The sequence below is a fragment of the Haplochromis burtoni genome, unplaced genomic scaffold, assembly GCF_018398535.1.
Source record: "Haplochromis burtoni strain Fernald_Lab_line unplaced genomic scaffold, NCSU_Asbu1 Contig_244, whole genome shotgun sequence".
NCBI classification, from domain to species: Eukaryota; Metazoa; Chordata; class Actinopteri; order Cichliformes; family Cichlidae; genus Haplochromis; species Haplochromis burtoni.
Genome location: NW_024582605.1, coordinates 45,482 through 64,961, shown reverse-complemented (window position 1 = coordinate 64,961; position 19,480 = coordinate 45,482). Strand labels below are relative to the sequence as shown.

Sequence of the window (19,480 nt, the reverse complement as noted above, 5' to 3'; positions counted from 1 at the left end):
GCTATGTCCATCATTGAACAGAGGGAGCGGCTGCCCCCCTTCCCAAGCGCATTGTGTCATGTGATCTCAATAGATCACATGATAGGGTAAGGCAAGTTCTTCCAATGGTTTCACCTGAAACCTGTGGGTGGTGGTAATGACTCACACCTTGGCTCATGTGATGACAGTGGGTCAATGACCACCTCCTAAGCATAAAAAAACACTAGAATTTAAATACCTTCGTGTCTCCACCTTTTGGTTTTAGAACTGAAGAAGCCCCTTGGAAGAGAGGTGAAACATCATCATCCCCAAAAAAAGAAACCCTAAAGAAGTTCAGTCACTTTTCTAAGTTCCTTAGACATGTAAATGATCTTTCCCCGTGGTATGAATAAGACTGTGCTACTAGTCATGCCAACTTTGTATCGCTCCAAGAACATGAGAGAAGTGTCCATATTATGAAGCATTAGTTGCTCTGTCATTATGTGTGATGCATTTTCTTTTTCATATTTGGAGGTTGTTTTTTTTCCCCACCCAATGTAAAACTAAGGATTTCTAAGTGTTTAGTGATGTTTACTTATCTCAACTGATCTGGATTAAAGATGAGTAAGCAATCTTACCATTGATTCAAAGTGAAGACATGGCACATCAGTATGAGTAACTTTTATTACTGACAAAATACTATTAGGCTCTCCAAAATAAAAACCACAATGAACAAATTAAGAGTATGTACCATAATGAGAGGACAGCAATGGTTTACTGATGTTTGTAGGATCATGTTATATGTCATGTCTAGAAATATGGCAACAGTAGGTTTACTTTTAGTCTTTATATTATGAAAATGTTGCCCGCCCCTACAAATCAACACCAACACTTCGTACTTTTACCAACACATTACAGCAGGCTTAATACTTGATAAAAGCATCTTGATTATGTTTTCAGCATCCCGAAGGAGGAGCTAAGTCTGTTCAAGTCATAAATTAAACAATAAATTAAAGCCAGCGAGAGCCTTTAGACAGTTTTGTATGAATACAAATACAAATCAGTACGTAAACTAGTCAGTATTAAATCAGCAAAATTTGAATTTTATACTAAATCACAGTAATGGCAGGCTGCCAGAAGGAGCCAGAATGATCCCGAATACATAGAAAAGTCCCATCAGGAGGTTGAGCTTGGCTGTTTTCTGGGGGATCTTGGCGTAGCATCGGCTCCTGAACTGCTTCTCCAGGGAGAAGGCCATGGGCAGCGTGAGCAGAGGCAGTGCCATGCTGATGGTGTAACGGGTGGCGAGGATGCAAAAGAGCACGTAAGGGACAAAGAGCAGGAGGTTGTAGAGGATGTAAGACAGCATAGGTCCAATGAGGATGGCCAGGGTGACGATCCCCGCTTGCTTGTCAGAGTCCATGTCTCGTGTGTTGTTGCTGTGGAGGATAGCTTCTGTGTTGAGGGCCAGCGGGACGGCATACACCAACGGGAGCACGGAGAGGTACCCGACCTGCACCGCGTGGGCAAACATGACTGCCAGTGGGCCGAAGGTAATGAGGATGACTACATCTCCCAGGGCCACATACTTGAGGCCAATGCCTGGAGAAGAAGAGAAAACAGGATCGGTCAAAAACAGCAAATTGAGTTCCACCGAGTCTCACAGTCAAAACTTTGGCAGTACATTTAAAAGAGTATTCCAGCAGTCTGGGTACTGCATTGTTAAAAAGTTTGGGTTAGTCTTAGTTTGGTCAGAATCATCACGATTTTTTTAAGCCTTTCATTAGTGCCTCACTGCCATGTAAAGTCTTTCAAGCTGACCAAACTGACCAACTGTTATCACACACTCACCAGTACCTACCACAGCCAGTAAACTGCTGTTTTTATATCAGTGATGTTCCCCAACACCAACTTTTTTTCCCTTAGCAGTGATCAAATTCCTAAAAACACATCACAGTTCATTCAAATGATGCATTTTACTTTATTATTTGTAATGGTAAAGTCTTTCAGGAATAAATGTAACCCTACACCTCTGCCTACTTCAGCCTGAGTGGATCTATGAATACCCGACCCCTCCACCACCTCACTGCAACTGACTCTACTTAAACACAATGTTAGAAATTTAAGTGATAGATAAAGTGATCCCTTAGCCTGACTATGTTATCAAACAGCCAATCTAGGAACCCACCAGCTAGTGTGCATACTGAAGCGTAATTTATCATCTGGACATATGGTGACTGGCTGAAAAGTGGAGGGGAATAGTGAAGAGAGTGACAGTGGAATACACATGGAACAGCAGAACTGCAAATAAATACAGAAAGAAAAGCACAGACAGTGGCTGCTTCACAGAGAAAACTTCGCTTTTCGCTGTGGCTCACTGACCAACACCACAAGCTGGAGTAACCCTTAGACCAGTTGTACGACATACTTTGTACATCGCCTCCATCTGACAACAGATGCTCTCTGCAGGCATCCAGGCCATCCCTGAAGTGCCAGCAGTCAGCGAATGTGCCACCTCTCCTGGACCATAAATTCTGCCTGCAGTCCAACAGAGGCAACATGTACACTGTCCACTAACACAGTGGTAAAAACAGTTACAAAAGTCCACTGCAGCTACTGTCTGCGTTTTTATTGCGGTTTCTTGGGTGCTTTTCCCCATTCCAACTGAACTTTGCTGTCAGTCCCTTCCTACTCCGGCCTACTTGATGCTTACATCCGCCATTTTCAGCAACGTGACGACGGGAGATGCACATCATGTTACATGGAAGGTTATGGTGTAGGCATCACTGTCCGAATGGAAACACGTACACAGATCCAACACATTTGCAGGCCCATAAATTCTGCTTAAGCTCACCAATCTTATAAGCACTCTGGTATAATCATAGTAAATTCTGGCCAATACTTTGTGTTCCATCTAGCGCTCATTATTTAGCAAGGCAGAAATATTTTCAAAAGCCAATAAATAGTTACACTGTCATGAGATGATCTGGTTTTCAGACTGCATTAAAGCAAATCCAGTCCTTGTATGAAGTGTTTACCTTCGTACGATTACATAAGACTACAAACAGAAACCAGAAAGCTTCTCATACCAAAACTCGTGTGCTTTGCATTTGCAGATATCTGGTAATAGAAGTTATTCAACATCTTGTGCTGGTAGACAAACATTTTTCCTGAAAATCAGCTCTGATAGGTTGACAGAAATGTTTTGTTACATATGAATCCTGATCACCTGAACTTTTTTCCTAAAACAAAATAATATCACACTTAAAAAAAAAAAAAAAAAGTCGTGATGAAAATGCTTTCTGTTGGAAAGCATAAACGTCACCTCATGAAAAAATGTGACACATCTCTGTCATGTTTTTAAAGAAATGCTTTCTTAAAGGGCCAGTTCACCCAAATTCAACAAACAGGTAACTGTGGGGATGGGTCTTTTTGCCAGTTTTCAGTCATCTGTCTCTTAAACATCTGCCACCAGATTGTGAAATATATTTTTTCAGCGTTGAATCGCACCTCAATGATTTTAGGGTAGATGCACAGTACAAATTATCTGCAAAGCTATGAACCAAAAGTGACCCTCCAACAAATTGCGTAGGACAGCTTAAATTTAAGATGTGTGTTGACAAACAGCTAAGCAGTGATTAATACTCAATTTAACGTTTCACTCACCACCGGTGTATAAGAAGGAGCTGGAGAGACCCCCAAAGTAAATTAGGGCTAGGTGCTCCAGCCTCAGCGTAGACAGGAAGAAAAGCAGAGTGGCACACAAGCACCCCAGAGAATATAACAAAGCGCCAAACATAACAACATCCTGTGGTGCCAGGATTTCGTCCACAAGAGTCCTATCATCACTCTTCTTGTGGTCAATCCCTTTGGAGAAGTCATAGTAGGTGTTTACAAGGTTACCCGCCCCGTGAACCACGAGGACGGCCACAGCACACACCATCAGAACGACCAAGTCCACGGAGCCATCCAGTTTGTACGCCAAGGCGCTGCCAAGGGCCACGGGTGTAAGTGAGGCGCTGAAGCTCCATGGCCTCAATGCTAGCACGTAGGCCGCACACTTGTGCCTTACATCCGAGGCAACGCGAGCCATCCTTGACATTTTGTTAGCAGGTGCAGGATGATTTTGCACAGAGTTACTCATACCAGTCGCCCATTGCTGGCCATTATGACCATTCGACCCTGCAAGTAAAAACGTTTCCGCCCTGCTTTGTTTCTGCTCTTTGGCCATTGTCCTTCAAGGCGGTCTGCAACACGAGCAATGTTCCTAAATGTTCCGAGTCTGGGATTTCTGCAAGAAACAAAAAACACAAAATATAAATTTACAAAATAGACACCTGACAGTGTTTACAAGACCACAGCCATCATATGAGCATGTCATTTCCAATACGCTAAACAAAGCCAGGTAGTAAACTTTAGTACTTTGAGGAAATACGTGCCTTTGCCTTACACACAAAAGATCCCCAGTTTTAAGAAAGAAATGAATGCCAGCTTCAAGAGGTCACAACTTAGTACTCTTAGCTGTTTGAGCCTGACACATGTATTGGGCACATGGAGATTAAAAGCAGAAGCAAATATAACATATTGAAAAATAATCACCCAAAAGAGATCACATTATACAACACAACAGTAACTCAACACTGAGAAAGCCCAATTATTAAAAAAAAATGTCTATAAGAGAGATTTAAAAAGACAGGGATGGCTAGCAGAGTCTTGACTTGAAACCACAAGTTTATGGTATCATATGATTTCAATTATACTTTGACGGAAGTCCAGAGAGGGCCTTAAAAGTCATCATAAAAACAATCCAAAAGTTAAGATAAACTAAAACAGGAGTGACATGCTATCCTGTTTTGGTTTTGGCGAAGAACTAAAAACTTTTACGCATTTTTTTTCTAAAAGTTTCACACAGACTTTGTTACTGACGTCCACAACCACGTCACATCCTCCATCTTCTGGCAAATGTTCACACAGTTTAAGGCTGTTTGTAGACATGTACACACCGTGTTGAGTTTGTTTGTTAAACTGCCATGAATTAATAAATACGAATTGCGTGAGAAATAGTCTCACTGAGTTCCGCGAAAGTAACGCCAGGGAATTTATTTTTAAGTGGGTACTTTAAAAGCCAAACTCCGGCTTACTGCCAATGCAAACTTCATTTGAAATTTGGGTGAAACTACCCTCGGGAGAAAAACGGCTCAGGTGCTACCCAGACAAGGACACGGCACTCAAAAGGGGGTAAACAACATGAGGCTAACGACTGAGATTATGGGATTAAAGCTAAGCGCTAGCCATCCGAGCTAATGGCTGTGTGTACGGGGACGGAGGGGAGGAAATGTCTGACAGCAGTTCTTACCTGCTATGTTTTCAATATCCCACACACACCTGCACTTTCTCCACTTAAAACCATATTTCTCTTCAAGGTGAGCTCTGTGTTGCAGGAGGCAGTTAGAAAGCTTACGTGTCAGCTTCGACAGTACCCGACTGGCTGGCCACTGTAAAGCCTGCGAGACCAGACGGGTGCCATTTCCTCCGCCACGAGTGTAACCGCGTACAAAGGTCGAAGAAAACAAGCGTCGTAAAAAAGGTTCCGCCCTCCTTTTTTTATTCTTAGATATAAACCCGGATAAGAGGCAGAAAATAAGTGGACGGATGGATGGATACAGCACTGAAAAAGTATTTTTATATGTTGTTAGGAAAATGGGAAATAGTTTATTGGAACATAAGCAAAGACACAGAATATAGGGCACAAAAATGTAAAAAACAAAAACAAAACGTGTTTGTAAAATTCTATCCAGCTTAAACGACAATATTTGATGTGAACGCCTTTGTTCTTCAACGCAGCCTGAGCTGTCTTCCATTTATTTCTTGAAGTCATCTTCATGAATAGTTCAGGATTCTTGAACATTCACAGCTCTTCTTTGGACGTTGGCTGTCATTTGACGATCCGACAGTAGTGTTGAGGTCCGGGCTCCGTGGAGGCCTATCCATGACTGATGGTGTTCCCAAACACATTGTCAATGCTTTTACTCCACTGACAGTGTGTTTGTGATCACTGCTATGCTTAAAAAATATATAGCTAACCCGAATACAGATAGCAGATCAATGGTGGTGGAGGATCAAAATCTGACAGCACCACTGGCTGAAATGCAGCCCCACTGCAACAGATCCTCCACCGTGTTTTACGGGTGGCTGCAGACACTCACTGTACCTCTCTCCAGACCTCCAACTTGTCCAGTTTCCTCAAATATTTAAGGAGACACTGGACATCAAACCAAGATATGAAACTTCTTTAGCTAATAGCCCTTTGGGAGTCACCATGTTAGGGTGAAAACACTATTTTATGTTTGTCAGACTCTGTTATTTCATTGTTTGTAGATTCAACTAAAGAAAGAAAAAAAGATTTTTGTGTTTTGTTTTGGGTTGTTTTTTTTTTGTGAGAAGCAGATGGTAATAAAATGCCTAAAGATACAATTTAAAAATGGTTCTTTGCTAAACTGTGTTATGTGTGAACACAGCACTGGTTCACCCCTTGAGCTAGATGCATTTTTGTGTGCTTGAATGATGTATAGGTCAGTGTTAAGTGGCTTAACAACATTTCTCTGACAATGGTCAGGTACAAGGACTGGACTGAAAATAAGTGAAAAAGCAGCCAATATAAAAAAAAAACAACAACAACAACAACAACAAAAATAACCAACAACTCATGAAGTCCTTTAGAAAGCCTGGAGAACTATTGTTCAAGACCATTTAAAAAATCCCAAGAAGGCCTGACTCATTGGAAGCAAAATGTAAAGAAATGAGCGTGGCTCAAGACTTTTGCACAGTATTGTATATATATTTATTATGTCATCATCAAACACACACAATGATGTAATCAGGCAAAATGTCAACCCTCCAATGACATATACAATTTAAAGTAAAAAGTGGTTATAGCCATAGTTATCATATGCATACTGAGGTCACAAGAAGCTGTTTGTGCTCATAGCCATGAAAAAAATCCAAAACAGATGATTGGAAGAAACAAACAAACTGACAAACACAGGGAAAGAAATCTAACTATCACATGTGGCTTGGCCATATAACAAAGAGTGATTTACTCACCTCAGTTAATCACAGTTAAGCTACTTAAAAAAGAAAATCAGTGTGTAAGTAGAGTGGTTTGTGGTTGGATGAGTGACGCATGAGTTCAAGCGGTCTAGCTTCCAGCCATTTAAGGGAAAAAAGATTAGCCAGGTCTGGCCAGAGATGACAGTTAGCTGGCTGAGGACCTTTCCCAGCTTCACCCAAGGGTGTACTAGAACAACAAACTCAGGGGAAGGTCATCAGACCAGGGGAAAAAGAAAATCTCCCCCCTCGAGCAGTTGGGCTGCACACGATATACTCGGTAAGAAAATGTAAAAAAAAAAAGAGAGAGAAAAAGTTGTAACATTTTACACAAATGTATACTACAAGAATAGATTGGTCGCTCCAGCTACTGGGTTATCTAAGACAAATAATGTGGGAGTGCATTCAGCTACATCACTTTAGAAAAGGATCCAGTGGAATCATTTCTATGAAATAACTTCTGGGTTTGGTCACTGTACCAAATCAAACAGATAAAGCATTTTAATGCTGCAGTAATGCTTCTAGTTTGTTGAAAGTTAAGTTCAGGAAAAAAAAATGTTGATTACCTTCTACTTTTGTTGATCTGTCTTCTTTAGAGCATCTTGGCTTGTCACGGGAAGGAAAAACACGGGCAGAATCATCATTAAATATCATTTATGTGTCCTCGGGGCCAAGCAAGCGAGTCAGCATGCATAATACCAGAACCCTGAAACTGGCATGACATTATGAAGTATTTATTAATTCGAGAAATTCCACCAATTTTCCTGTCAGTCAGACTGTGTGTCGGGGGGAAAAGCAACTATTTACCAACCGGAGTCAGAGACACTCAAACAAGATTTGACCTAAAAGCCACAAAAATGATCACATGATAGAAATACCTCTACGCTATTTAAATACAGAGTCATAACAGGGTCACACAGAGGGTGCAAATGTAAACTGCCATTTAAGTGTCACTACGTCTTGTAGGGGAACAACTTCATGGAACATTTTTGTGATTAGACTCAACCTTATTTTTGACTCACTGCTTATGGTTTGACTTTCATCCCAGAAGCAGCAGGTTTCTCTCAAGTTTAAATTTCTGACACATCCTTTCCTGCATTTTGGTGGATTTTTTCTGCACCATTTTCCACCTTTTATGCATCATGGTTGGAAGTGTCTTTATGTATGAAAAGGGAAAGTTTAATATCATCAGTACTAAATCAACACCTGTACAGATTTACTCTTCTGTGCTATTTTGTGTCAGCTCAGATTGACAGTGTAATGAACTGACTGTTTACCAAGCTATTAGTGGCATCTTTAATCTCTTTAAATGGGAACCTCTGAAGTAAATAAAAAACGAATTTATTTTCATTAATCAACGTCTGAACAACAACAGTTAATTTAAAATGTCGCGTGTCTGTGTTTTGTGATGATTTCTGGGAATCGACTATGCATTTTGAGTCTGGCTGAAAAAGGAAGAACAGACAACAAGTTCAGTTGATAAACTAGGAAGACTTCCAAACTTGGGGTGGGAAAAAAGTGGGTTTTGGACTTTTTGAATATAAAACAAATCTCAGTGATGAACATCCTGGTTTCTTTGCATGAAACCTCAGTTCAGTTCAGTTCATTTTTATTTCAAACATGTGCCTTCACAATCATTACAAAATATCATTACATTATTTGTTTGAAAAGGAGTAGGCAGAAGTATATACTTATTTGTCCATACCCCCTCAAGTTTCACCATGTACACGATATTAGTGTCACCTCTGGAGCTGGAAAACTACAAGTAAAATCTATTATCTGTGGTACATTCATTGTTCATATCATATTCTTCTTCCTGGACATGCAAGCTGTAAAACTAAAATAAAATGTTTAAAATAAACACTTAAAACTGTCTCTTATAGAGTAATTTAAACAAAACAGCCGACTAAATAAAGCCCTGATTTTATTCTGACCTAAAAATATCTGCCACGCTGTAAGGAGGAGAAGAATAAACTCAGCAGCGTTACATAAACGTGCAAAAAATAATCTTGCCCAAAAAATAAAAAATCAGCCTTGGACTCCGCTTTGGCTGCATCTCCGGCGGTTGCAACAAGTGGTTTGACGGATATTTGGTTTTCATTAGGTCGTCTCGACACTGACCCCCTGCCCCGTCTACAGTAACGTGAAACCAGCCCGCTGGCAGGCGCTCTGTGCGGAAGAGAGGCGAGCAGAGCTGATGCAGTCTGCACTGCTTTCACAACCCGGTCGGTCCGCGGGGCTGGACTGCGCTGCCTGCTGCGCACAGCGACCACAAGCTCCCCAAGTAGTGACCCACCAGCAGCGATGCGTGCTATGGCCACGCAGTAGCATTCACTGGAATAGATGGTGAAGCAATCTTTTGCAGAAGGGATTCTTCTTGTTTTTGTCTCCCCTGGAGGTGCGCTATGGCAGCCATGGTGAGCTGTCAGAGTGGCAGAAGTTTACGAAACGGCGACTGGGGCTTCGCACCTCTGCTGGCTGCTGTGCTGCTCAGCTTTCTGCTTGCAGGGATGCAGCAGACCACAGCGTTTCCCACCTGGAGGTTAGAGGTATGCTGTGACCACTTTTTCCTTGCAGCTGCAGAGTCCGGCACATAGTTGTGCTTATGAAGTTATTAAGATGCTGGTTACCTTTTGAAGTCACATAACGCCAAACTCCATTCAGAATTCTGCTCCATTTGCAAAACTGTTTATGTAACAGGAGAATACATACGGGGGTAGAAAAGTAAGGCTTATTGAAAGTTCATGGTGAAAGTGGCAGTAGTGGTGAACCCAGCAATGAAACGCTGTTTTATATTGAGAGTAAGAGGTAAGGTAAAAGCAACGCACCATATATTTACCACAAATCCACAAAGGTTATTATCGGCTTTATTATTGGTTGTGCTGGCTGTGCCCACTTGACAATCAGCAAAACAGAGCAGCGGGTATCAGGAAAATATCAGATCATTTAGGAACGATGCACATCATTTTCTTTCACTGTTACATTATGCAAGAATCCGTGCAATTTCAAGCCATTCGTCTGGATCTTCAAAGATATTTTTAGCTGGAAATCCTCACATGAAATCAGTGAGTGATGGTAATAGGCATCAGATTCAATTATGTGAAGTTAGATGAATGCTGCTATTAGGTTATGTCTATGGAATGGGTCTCTGTGCAGTAATATCTTCAGCGAATTGGATAAATGTGTTTCTCCACACATTTCACTCAGTGCCACCCACCCGCTGTGACATAGAGCCTGAGGGATCGCTTTATGTCACTGCCTTTGCCACACGCTCTCATTATGTGTCAGTCAAGAAGCCCGCTGGTGGGGATTACACAACTTCATGAAGTTAAGTAACAGAACAACCAAAGAGCATTTCTCATTGATTTATACTGAAATGAATCGGCAATTATCCGCTGTAACATACTTATTATTTCTATATTACTAAACGAGATGAACAATATTTGTTTTGACAATGTTCAGCCTCACTCTGTTTCATTTTAACATGAATATGTGCATGTTGACAAAAAGTGCGACAGACAGTCTGTGTTTTGATTTGTGTACAGAAAATCGCTTTTGTTGACTAGAACCCTCAAAGTCTCTGAGGTTCAGATGAAAATCATAATCCCTTGTTTAGAAATTTCTGGAAACGAGGTTAAACTCTTCCAGACTCCCCAAACGATCCATGTGGGATTTGTCCTCAGATGTTTCGCCCTCTGTCAGCTCTCACCGCCGGCTCTGAGGTTTAGTCTAGAGGACTAGTGGGTTTGCGGTTCATCTTTATTTATGGCAAACATGGCAGATGAGCTTTGTGGTGAATATAACAAGACGTGACACATTAAGAAACGCGCTGGCTTTAACACCTCATAAGTCACTGAACGCATGACTCCAGCATGTCAGCTGAGGTCGGGAAAAGCAACTTTTGTATAAAACAGTGACCTATGCCTTTAATCTGGTAGTGAAATGTTATATTTAACACCAAACCACGAGAGATCGTGAAGTTTAATAACGGTGTGGGACAGTCTGGCCACCCAAAGTACTATTTTGGAAAGGAAATGAAGGAAGTACTGCATCTGTTTGTCTTGACTGGGTGAAGCAGGAACAGGAACTGGAGGACTGGGCGTAGATTCCAAAATGAAGGGAGAGACTTTGATATTTTCTCTCCATCTTCAGTGTTTTTCCTCAGCAAGAAACTTATATTTGTAAAAGAAAATTATATTTGTACTGGGTTTTAGTGTCAGAGATATTATAAAAAAAAAAAGAGGCATGGTACTCAAAGAATCCTGGAGTTGTGGTTTTACAGTAGAATCCAGCTTTATATCCAAGTGACTTCTGAAGTAGGACCGTACCCCTGTAAAAGTAAGGTTTTTCTCTGATTGGCTGCCCCTCACAAACAGATGATGCAAACAGCCAATGGTTTGGGGCTTCGGTGGTTACAATCAGAGCAGAGTGCCTGATATGACCATATTAAAGATATCCACGCTTAATGACATCATAGAGAGGCAAGAGAAGGAAAAATTGTCTGAAACTGAATGGCTCACGGGGACAACTTGTGCATAATCTGACCTTTTTATTTGAACCTTTAGCCATTTTTAATCAGCGCATCCACGATTTAACAGAGGTTGTGTCATTTCTTGCCTGAAAAAATCTAAATGTATCAGTATTTATGCATGTTCTGAATGCTCGTGAAAAAGAATCCCAATACTCTTAAGAATTTGTGGTGTCTTGCTCTGTTTTTCACTCAGACGATGATTGCAGTCACATGGAGACACTGGTTAGTTTCACACCCAAAGAGACTTGGCGAGCATGACCCATAGCCTCGTGTTGGCTGCATGTTAGACCCTGAAAGGACATTTCTAATCTTGTTGTCAGACCACAGAAGAAACACTTAGTCTGAAGCATACTGAAAACTTTCACTTTGCTCCACTCTCTACTATAAAATCTTGTTCATCCCCTTGCATTTCACCTGACACACGGTATTCCTGCTCATCAGTCAGGCTCTTGTAAAGAGCCAGGTATAACAGACCAAGTGGTACTTTTCAACAAAGTCAGGTTTAAGCCTATATTCGCCCAGCGCCTTCAAAAGCGTGTGCTGTGCACGTGTCTCCCAATGACTGCCAGTTGTGTACCCTCAGCAGTTTCTCTTTTTAAATGTCTGCCTCCTTAAAACCCCATTAAAGCCATCAGGCAGTGCGAGAAACATTCCTGTTGTCAAGCACAGGAATGGGCTCCTCAACTGAGAAATCGCAGCCTCTCTTCTAGTGCCGAAAAGCGGATTTATTGCTCAAACCCATTTCCATAGAAAGTTATAGATTTATTGCGAGGTGTGATCACTATTATGGAATATCTCTGCAACTCAACATCAGCCGCAGAATATTTATGAAAGCATTAAAACTCAAAGCACCCATAGGCAGCATTTCAGTGTTATAACAGAGTCCAGACTCCAGCTGTCATCCCCCCGAAGAGATATCAGACTCAACATACTGGTGAAAAGTATCAAACTTAATGCAACTTTTTTCTTACTTCTTTCCTGAGATGGAAAGTTGAAAATATAATATTCACTAATGTGACCAGTTGAATCTCATTGAATTCTTAGGAAAGCCAAATGAGTCTTTAGGATTCAGTTACTCCTGTCACAGTGTGAGGTCATTCATTCAAAGTTTCTCTTTGTCCAAGGAAGAAGCTCACACCACTGTGCTGCTCATCGGGATCCGCAAAGAGGCCCGGTCACAAGTACTTCACCTCTCCAGGAACAAGCGCTACACCCTCACCCCGGAGAAGCTCAAATGGGACAAGTTCAAGCTCACATACAAGTATTTATTTACAGCCTGCGATGCACAAAAGCAATACAAATTAGGCAAAGGGAGGGCGAATGTTTGTGCTAAAAGAAACCAAGATGAGAGACCGAGGCTCCAGATTTCAAACAATCGTGCACTATAACTACTGTTGATGTGGGTCAGCTGCTACATTTTCTAATCTTAAGTCACTGTTTGCACTGAACCTTGTCCACCAAAAGTTTGTCGAAGCACCAAAAAGTGGTCTGAATTATCATCTGACTGTGAACACTGTAAAATAGTGAGCACATAGGGGATTCTGAAAGTCACGCCACAGTTGCTTGGCTTCCAAAGAGTTGGATTGAGCTGTGTTAACTGTCAGGAGAAGATCCAGTAACTTTATTCATCCTGGAGCTGTAAAATGATCCGCTAACGGGAAGATTAGATTGAGCTAGAGGAGCTCCAAAAACCGTTGGTTGGTGGTAGACAAACTTTTTTTTTTTAAACAGCTTAATTTAAGTAATTTTCGCACTAGTAAAATGGATGGTATCAACAATTTATTAAGTTACTGTCTAACTGTGATATTAGAAACTATCTGGTCTCACTAAAACAGAGCTGTGCTGAGGAATGTGGGAATTCTTTTGTGTCTGAACAGTAGCTATTGTGTTTTGGCAGATTCCTCAGCTGTAGAGGAATGTGTTGAGGGACAACTATTAACCACACCGTGCTGTTGTTTCCGAGCAGGTTGCTCTCCTTCCCTACAAACTTGATGAACGCCAGCGATACACGTCGGGGAATCACCAAGGCTTTTGGCATGTGGAGCGACGTCTCGCCGTTCACCTTCAGAGAGGTGCCGGCCGACCAAGAGGCAGACATCAAGATCGGTGGGTGCATCTCTCCCTCAAAAGATGTTGCTTGGTTAGTTCTGAGTGCCAGACTTTTCTGTTTCTCCCTGCTGTCGTCGCCGCAATTTCTTTGCCTCATTAAATCGCAGCACTGCAATGACATTACCAAGCTCATATTCAACACATATTCATAATTCTTAATGAAAAAAAATGTCTAACAACTTCCAGACATATCAGCTCATGGCAAAAGTCCCCAAATTCTGCTTTATCTGCCCCCTTTGGGTGCAAACTCGAGAGTCCTGCATAAATTCTCAGAGTGAGTGAGAGGAATGGTCGTCATCCTCTGAGTTTGTCGTTTGTGATCCATCATCTCCCCACTCCAGTCTCCACGGAGCAGGAATAATGGAGGGAGGGCTTCCCTCCTTGGCTCTGAGATATTTCTCTCCGTTTCTCTGTTTTGGCAGGCTTCTATCCAGTCAACCACACAGACTGTTGGCAGTCCCACTTGCACCATTGTTTCGATGGCATCACAGGAGAACTGGCTCACGCGTTCTTCCCGCCAACAGGCGAGATCCACTTTGACGACCACGAATATTGGATTCTGGGAAACATGCGCTTCAGCTGGAAGAAAGGCACGCATCTTTATTGTGTTTGCTGAAACTTTTAATATTTCATGCGTGAAGTAATGAATGCAGCAGACACCAAGCTGAGCTGTCTCTGTTGCAGGGGTTTGGCTGACGGATCTCGTCCACGTGGCGGCTCACGAAATCGGTCACGTCCTGGGACTCATGCACTCCATGGATCCCAAAGCTTTGATGCACCTGAATGCAACTCTGACAGGGCGCAAGCTCATCACACAGGATGAGGTGTGGGGTTTGCACCGGCTCTACGGTTTGTTCACAGTCCTTATGTTTTCTCTCACACAAACATTAAAGGTCTTCTTTTTGTACTTTCATAACACATCTGAGGATTTGGGGGGACGTATGTGGTCTAGATGACACATTGAAAGGCATCCCAAAGCCTCTTGATTGACTGAATGAGGCCCATAAAGAGCTGGGATCAAGACACATGATGAGACTGATGACACGTATGGCAGCATCAGGAACGAAAATGAGCATTGAGTGTCGACTGGTATTTCACAAGGGCAGAAAACTGACGGTGCATCTGGGAAGCCTCTCAACAGCCTGACAGAAGAACCTGCAGGAGAATTCATTCCCTCGGGCAGTTTGACAGGTTCAAGAATTCCTTAACGTTGTTGTTAAACATGGCCGAGGGAAAACAAGATTGATGCTGCCGCTGTCAGATGAGATGACGAATTGGGTCTAGACTCCAACTGGCCTTCAAACTGCATATGTCCTGTAAAGGACGCTGTCCAACATCCCACCGGGATGATTTAAGGCATTGCCCGGATCGGACGCTTTCTCAGAATGTAGTCTGATGCTGTTATTAGAAGCATCTAGATATTCCTGTAAAGGAGTATTGCTGCGCGCTTCTGATAAAACCAATCATAATGTAGAGCACAATGTTTGCGTTTGATGACTGAAAGCAAAACATTAATGAATACTGTACAAAATACTCACGAGTGGTCTTTAGCGTGTGTCATAGTGAGTCATTTTCACTGGCACAAAAAGCAGATTGTGTGTTCGTGTTTGGAGGGTTGGAGGTGTTCCAATTCTTTTGCCTGACTAAGAGCTGCCATCTGACCCTCCTCCTCACTTCATCTCTCCCTCCTCCTCCAGGATGTTTGGATCGTCTATTTATCTGTCCGGCCTGGGCTCGGAAAGGCTACTGCGAGAGCAAGCGCAGACTGATGCAGAAGCACTGCCCCTCCAGCTGTGATTTCTGTTACGGTAAGAAGCAGCAGTGGCAACGGCAGCAGGAGTCCAGGGGGAAGGAAAAAAAAAAGAAGACAGAGAAAGTTTTCTCTCAATTGAGCAGCACAAGGAGCTGCTGTGAACCGTTTGCCAATGGAGCAACGGGAGCCAACAGGTCCAGCCATGCAGAGCTGCGCTGGAGGTTTTCAAGGGTCTGATTTGTAGGGAGATTACACTTGGCGCTGGGAGAGTCTGTGTTTTATTTCTGGAGAGTGGCAGCGTTTCAGAACGCTCACACAGCAGGGCCGCTACCTGTCGATTGCTCTCTCAGTGAGGGCTGCTTTACACAAGTGTCACTCATCAGACAACTGCCTCTGTAGGTTTATTATGGGATGCTGTGGTGCAGAGATCTCCTTTTTTTTGCACAACAAGAAGTGGCTCAGTTTTAACTATCACAGCCCCACAGACTGTGGCTTTCTGAGATTTTTTTGTCAGCAACAGGGGGACAGTGTGGAGAGAGGCAAGAGGATACGATTCCTGGCTCACAGTAATCTGTTCCTCATTGCTGATTGGGAGACGTTGTACGGCTGTGGAAAATTCCTGAGTGACTCCAAACCGCTGGAATTTCAGACTGTGGCTTGAGGGTTAGAGACACACAAGGTCAATTTGGATTTTTGCAGCATTAACGAGAGCGACTGTTTTTTAGGCAGACTCTGAGTTGATCACGAGGCGGCCTGTTGCGCTTGTCACCAGATGGGAGAGATTACACTGATAACACAGGCACACCGCCAGCAGGTTAGCAGCATGGATGCCTGACGTGATAACGCTGCTATCAATGATTTTGACAGTAATCAGCATTTTGGCGAGGCGTTTGTGAAAACATGGGCGTTTCTGGGATTTAAAAACAAACAAAACATGGGGAACGCACGGGGGCTCAAATCAAGAAATCTATATATTTGGTGAAAAATAAATAAACAAAGTGAAGAAACCTGGCGTAGAAAACACTGATAAAAATCTCTCATGTGCAGCCCGACGCCCAGATAGAGTATTATATCAAAAGTCTGCGTAGTGCCCACACAGAATATCTTTAAAGTACTAAAGGAAAATGAGTCATCAGGCAGGAACATGCATTCATTCATCTGTGTTTCTCTTTAATGTTGCTGCTAGAGAGGATATTATTTACTTATGTACTCTCGGGTAGTTTTACCTACAGTAATTCTACATTAATACAGCGTTTCAGCAGATTAAAACAATAACTAATAAGTAACTAAACCTTAAAAAATATGGAGTACAAATGACACTATGTGCATCCAAAATATAGTGGAAAGCAGAAAGCAGGATAACTTAATTTCTTAATTTTTTGCTCCAATAAACAAGACTTTCTTGTACTTTTTTTTTTAAAGTTTTCTTGATGAATGGTTTGCCAGGCTTTCTGAAGATTTTTCACAGCTTCTCTTTGGACATTGGCTGCTTTTTCACTCGTTTGTTTGTTTGTTAAGTCTCATAAGACTGACTTATCAATCATTCAATCATAAAAAGATGCTTAACTCAAGGGATGAATCAGTGTTGTGTCTACACATAACAGACAATCTTAGAATTACTGCCAGTATGTAAAAAAAAAGCATCATCTTTTCCATTTCTTTAGTCAAATCTATGAAAAATACCAAAGATAACACAATTTGACAGGCATGGAATCGTATTTTTGCACCAACAAGATGATTCCCAAAGAGCTATTAGACAAAAACTTGGCATATCTCGGACCTCGACATTATTGAAGCAGTGTGGGATTATCTTGACAAAAGGCAGCCAAAATCCAAAGAAGAGCTTTGAATGCCCTTTAAGAACCCTGGAGAACTATTCCTGATGACTACTTAAAGAAATGACAAGAGAGTTCAGGCTGTGTGGAAGAATAAAGGTGGTCATAACAATAATGACTTTCAAGCTCACTAGAATTGCACACAAACTCTGTTTTTGCCGTATATACAGTATTTCCATGTATGATTGCATAATTTCAATAAACTGTTGCACCTAGTTCACATTTTCCTTTCAGGCACTGCTGTGTGAGGAAAGGCTGTGACAGCTGGAGACAGTGAAAGAAACTGAGGTTTATGGTTATCACAAATCTTTTAGTTCCTCTTTGATCACGGGTGGGAAACATTTATTTCATACAGCCACACTGACTAAGTTAGATAAAGTCAGCCAAGAGCCACACACCGGCTATATGAATGGAAACACAGCTACAGGTTAGAGTGATTAAATTACTAATATTCAACCCAAACGTTGTATTATCGTTTAAATTAGCCCACATCTTGCAAGTTGTCACACTGCACATGTGTATCTTATGGTTAAGAACACCAAGTTATGACCTTTGCATTTCCTGTTGTGGTGCACCAGCTCACCAGTGTTTTCTTTTCTATCCTCTTCAGAATTCCCTTTCCCCACCGTAGCTCCCACCCCGGCTCCCCCAAGGACCAAACACAAGCTGGTGGTCGAGGGCAAGAAACTGACATTTCGTTGCGGGAAGAAAATAGCATCAAAGAAAGGCAAAGTACAGTGAGTGTCTCTCTCTCCCTCCCTCCAATATGTTATCAGTTTACCTGGTTACAGTGATGCTACAGTATTGCAGTTGCTGAGCGCCGTCTCTAACGTGCAAATCCTGTTTCAGCTGGTACAAGGACGGGGAGCTGCTGGAGTTCTCTCACCCAAACTACATCTCACTGAAAGACGACCACATTACTATAGTGGCCAACGCCATCAACGAAGGCACGTACACCTGCATCGTTAAGAAGAAGAACAAAATTCTCACTAACTACTCGTGGAGGGTACGCGTGCGCTTCTGAAGCAGAACAGCCCAGCTCCTCTGCACACTGAACAGGACATATTCACAGATGGTCACCAGGAGACCTCACTCACTAGGGCACATACTAGTATTTTTTGTTTTGTTTTTTAAACGTTCTTCCTGTATCCACGTAAAATTGTTGACCGTCTTTGTGTAAATGCGTTTACATCTGTGCAAAGAATAAATGCTCTGTGACAGATATTTTTTACATTTTTTTGTGGAAAACACTACCTGACTGTAAAAAGCTGTTTGTGGCAGATGCTGTGGTTTGCATTTTATTTGGTGATGAAAGTTCTGTGCAGCTCTCATCAGCTGTTCGGGACGATGACGTCAGTCTGGATTCATCAAGCCTGGACTTCTTCAAAGCTCTTTCAGCTAAGGCAGCTGAAGGAGTCCAAGGCCACCCACGGGATTCCTCTGAAAAATAGGGACTAATTAGTTGCACAGAAACCCAGAAGATATTAGTACTGTTGGGAGAACTCACCATAGCCTTCTACAAAATGTCCCAAATGTCTTTTTTTTTTTTAATGGACCTGAAAAACTTACAGAAGCCCTTGCTTTAGATGCATAGCATTCAAATAATTTACACACTGCCCCAAGTAAGCTACTAAAGCCAGAATAAACAATGTTGTCTACAGCCTTTGGAACCATTTGGACCTTAAACCGCATATGGAACACCTCAGACGTCTAGCTTACTTTACTAGTCGCACGCTGAGGCCAATAGTCTGCCTCCAGGGACTGAGCAGTCAGTTCCACTCGCAGCTCTCTGTCCAAGCTTATTCAACACATCAGGTGTAATAATCTGCAGAAAGGCCTACGGTGGGTCCAGGGGATAGATAAAATTGATTAATGAATATTTCCATTTAGTGCTGGCTCTGCGAGCCCCAGGACAGGAGGGGCCTTTTTTCAGTACCTGTTCCAGTCGTGCAGGGACCCGAGCTGCACTGTTTATTTTTCTTTGGCTCGAAATCAAAGAATTTATTGGTTTCATTCTGAAGTCAGAGTCATTTAAAAACAAAAGCAAAGCAAGCCGGGGCATCTTTTTTCCCCCTGAAAGAACAAAGTACTGAGACAAAGTGTGCAGCACAAGGAATGACATCACTTTTGGACAGCAGCTACCAAGCTGGTTTGAAGGCTGCATTTCTTTCAGGCTCGACTTCCCTT

The 19,480-nt window shown here is 42.2% G+C and overlaps 2 protein-coding genes across 2 annotated transcripts; one reads left to right on the top strand and one right to left on the bottom strand.

The window, feature by feature from the left end:
- Window positions 1-624: 624 nt before the first annotated feature.
- Window positions 625-5,524, bottom strand: ubiad1 (UbiA prenyltransferase domain containing 1). The gene is made up of 3 exons (XM_005938166.2): window positions 5,315-5,524; window positions 3,625-4,249; window positions 625-1,560 (listed from the first exon to the last, which is right to left on the bottom strand). Exons 2-3 carry the CDS (start codon window positions 4,187-4,189, stop codon window positions 1,073-1,075), a joined length of 1,053 nt encoding a protein of 350 aa, XP_005938228.1. The 5' UTR covers window positions 4,190-4,249; window positions 5,315-5,524; the 3' UTR covers window positions 625-1,072.
- A 3,712-nt stretch (window positions 5,525-9,236) lies between these two features.
- Window positions 9,237-19,258, top strand: mmp23ba (matrix metallopeptidase 23ba). The gene is made up of 8 exons (XM_005938167.3): window positions 9,237-9,614; window positions 12,721-12,857; window positions 13,563-13,702; window positions 14,128-14,295; window positions 14,390-14,554; window positions 15,403-15,513; window positions 17,904-18,030; window positions 18,143-19,258. Exons 1-8 carry the CDS (start codon window positions 9,471-9,473, stop codon window positions 18,315-18,317), a joined length of 1,167 nt encoding a protein of 388 aa, XP_005938229.1. The 5' UTR covers window positions 9,237-9,470; the 3' UTR covers window positions 18,318-19,258.
- Window positions 19,259-19,480: the final 222 nt, after the last annotated feature.

What these genes read in the sequence shown, in the direction of transcription:
- ubiad1 (XM_005938166.2), bottom strand. Translation starts at nt 4,189, where the DNA reads ATGGCCAAAGAGCAGAAACAAAGCAGGGCGGAAACGTTTTTACTTGCA. An exon ending in CTCCTTCTTATACACCGGTG is followed by an intron (nt 1,561 to 3,624) that starts GTGAGTGAAACG and finishes CTTCTTCTCCAG; the next exon opens with GCATTGGCCTCAAGTATGTG.
- mmp23ba (XM_005938167.3), top strand. Translation starts at nt 9,471, where the DNA reads ATGGCAGCCATGGTGAGCTGTCAGAGTGGCAGAAGTTTACGAAACGGC. An exon ending in AGAGGCAGACATCAAGATCG is followed by an intron (nt 13,703 to 14,127) that starts GTGGGTGCATCT and finishes CTGTTTTGGCAG; the next exon opens with GCTTCTATCCAGTCAACCAC. An exon ending in GCGCTTCAGCTGGAAGAAAG is followed by an intron (nt 14,296 to 14,389) that starts GCACGCATCTTT and finishes TCTCTGTTGCAG; the next exon opens with GGGTTTGGCTGACGGATCTC.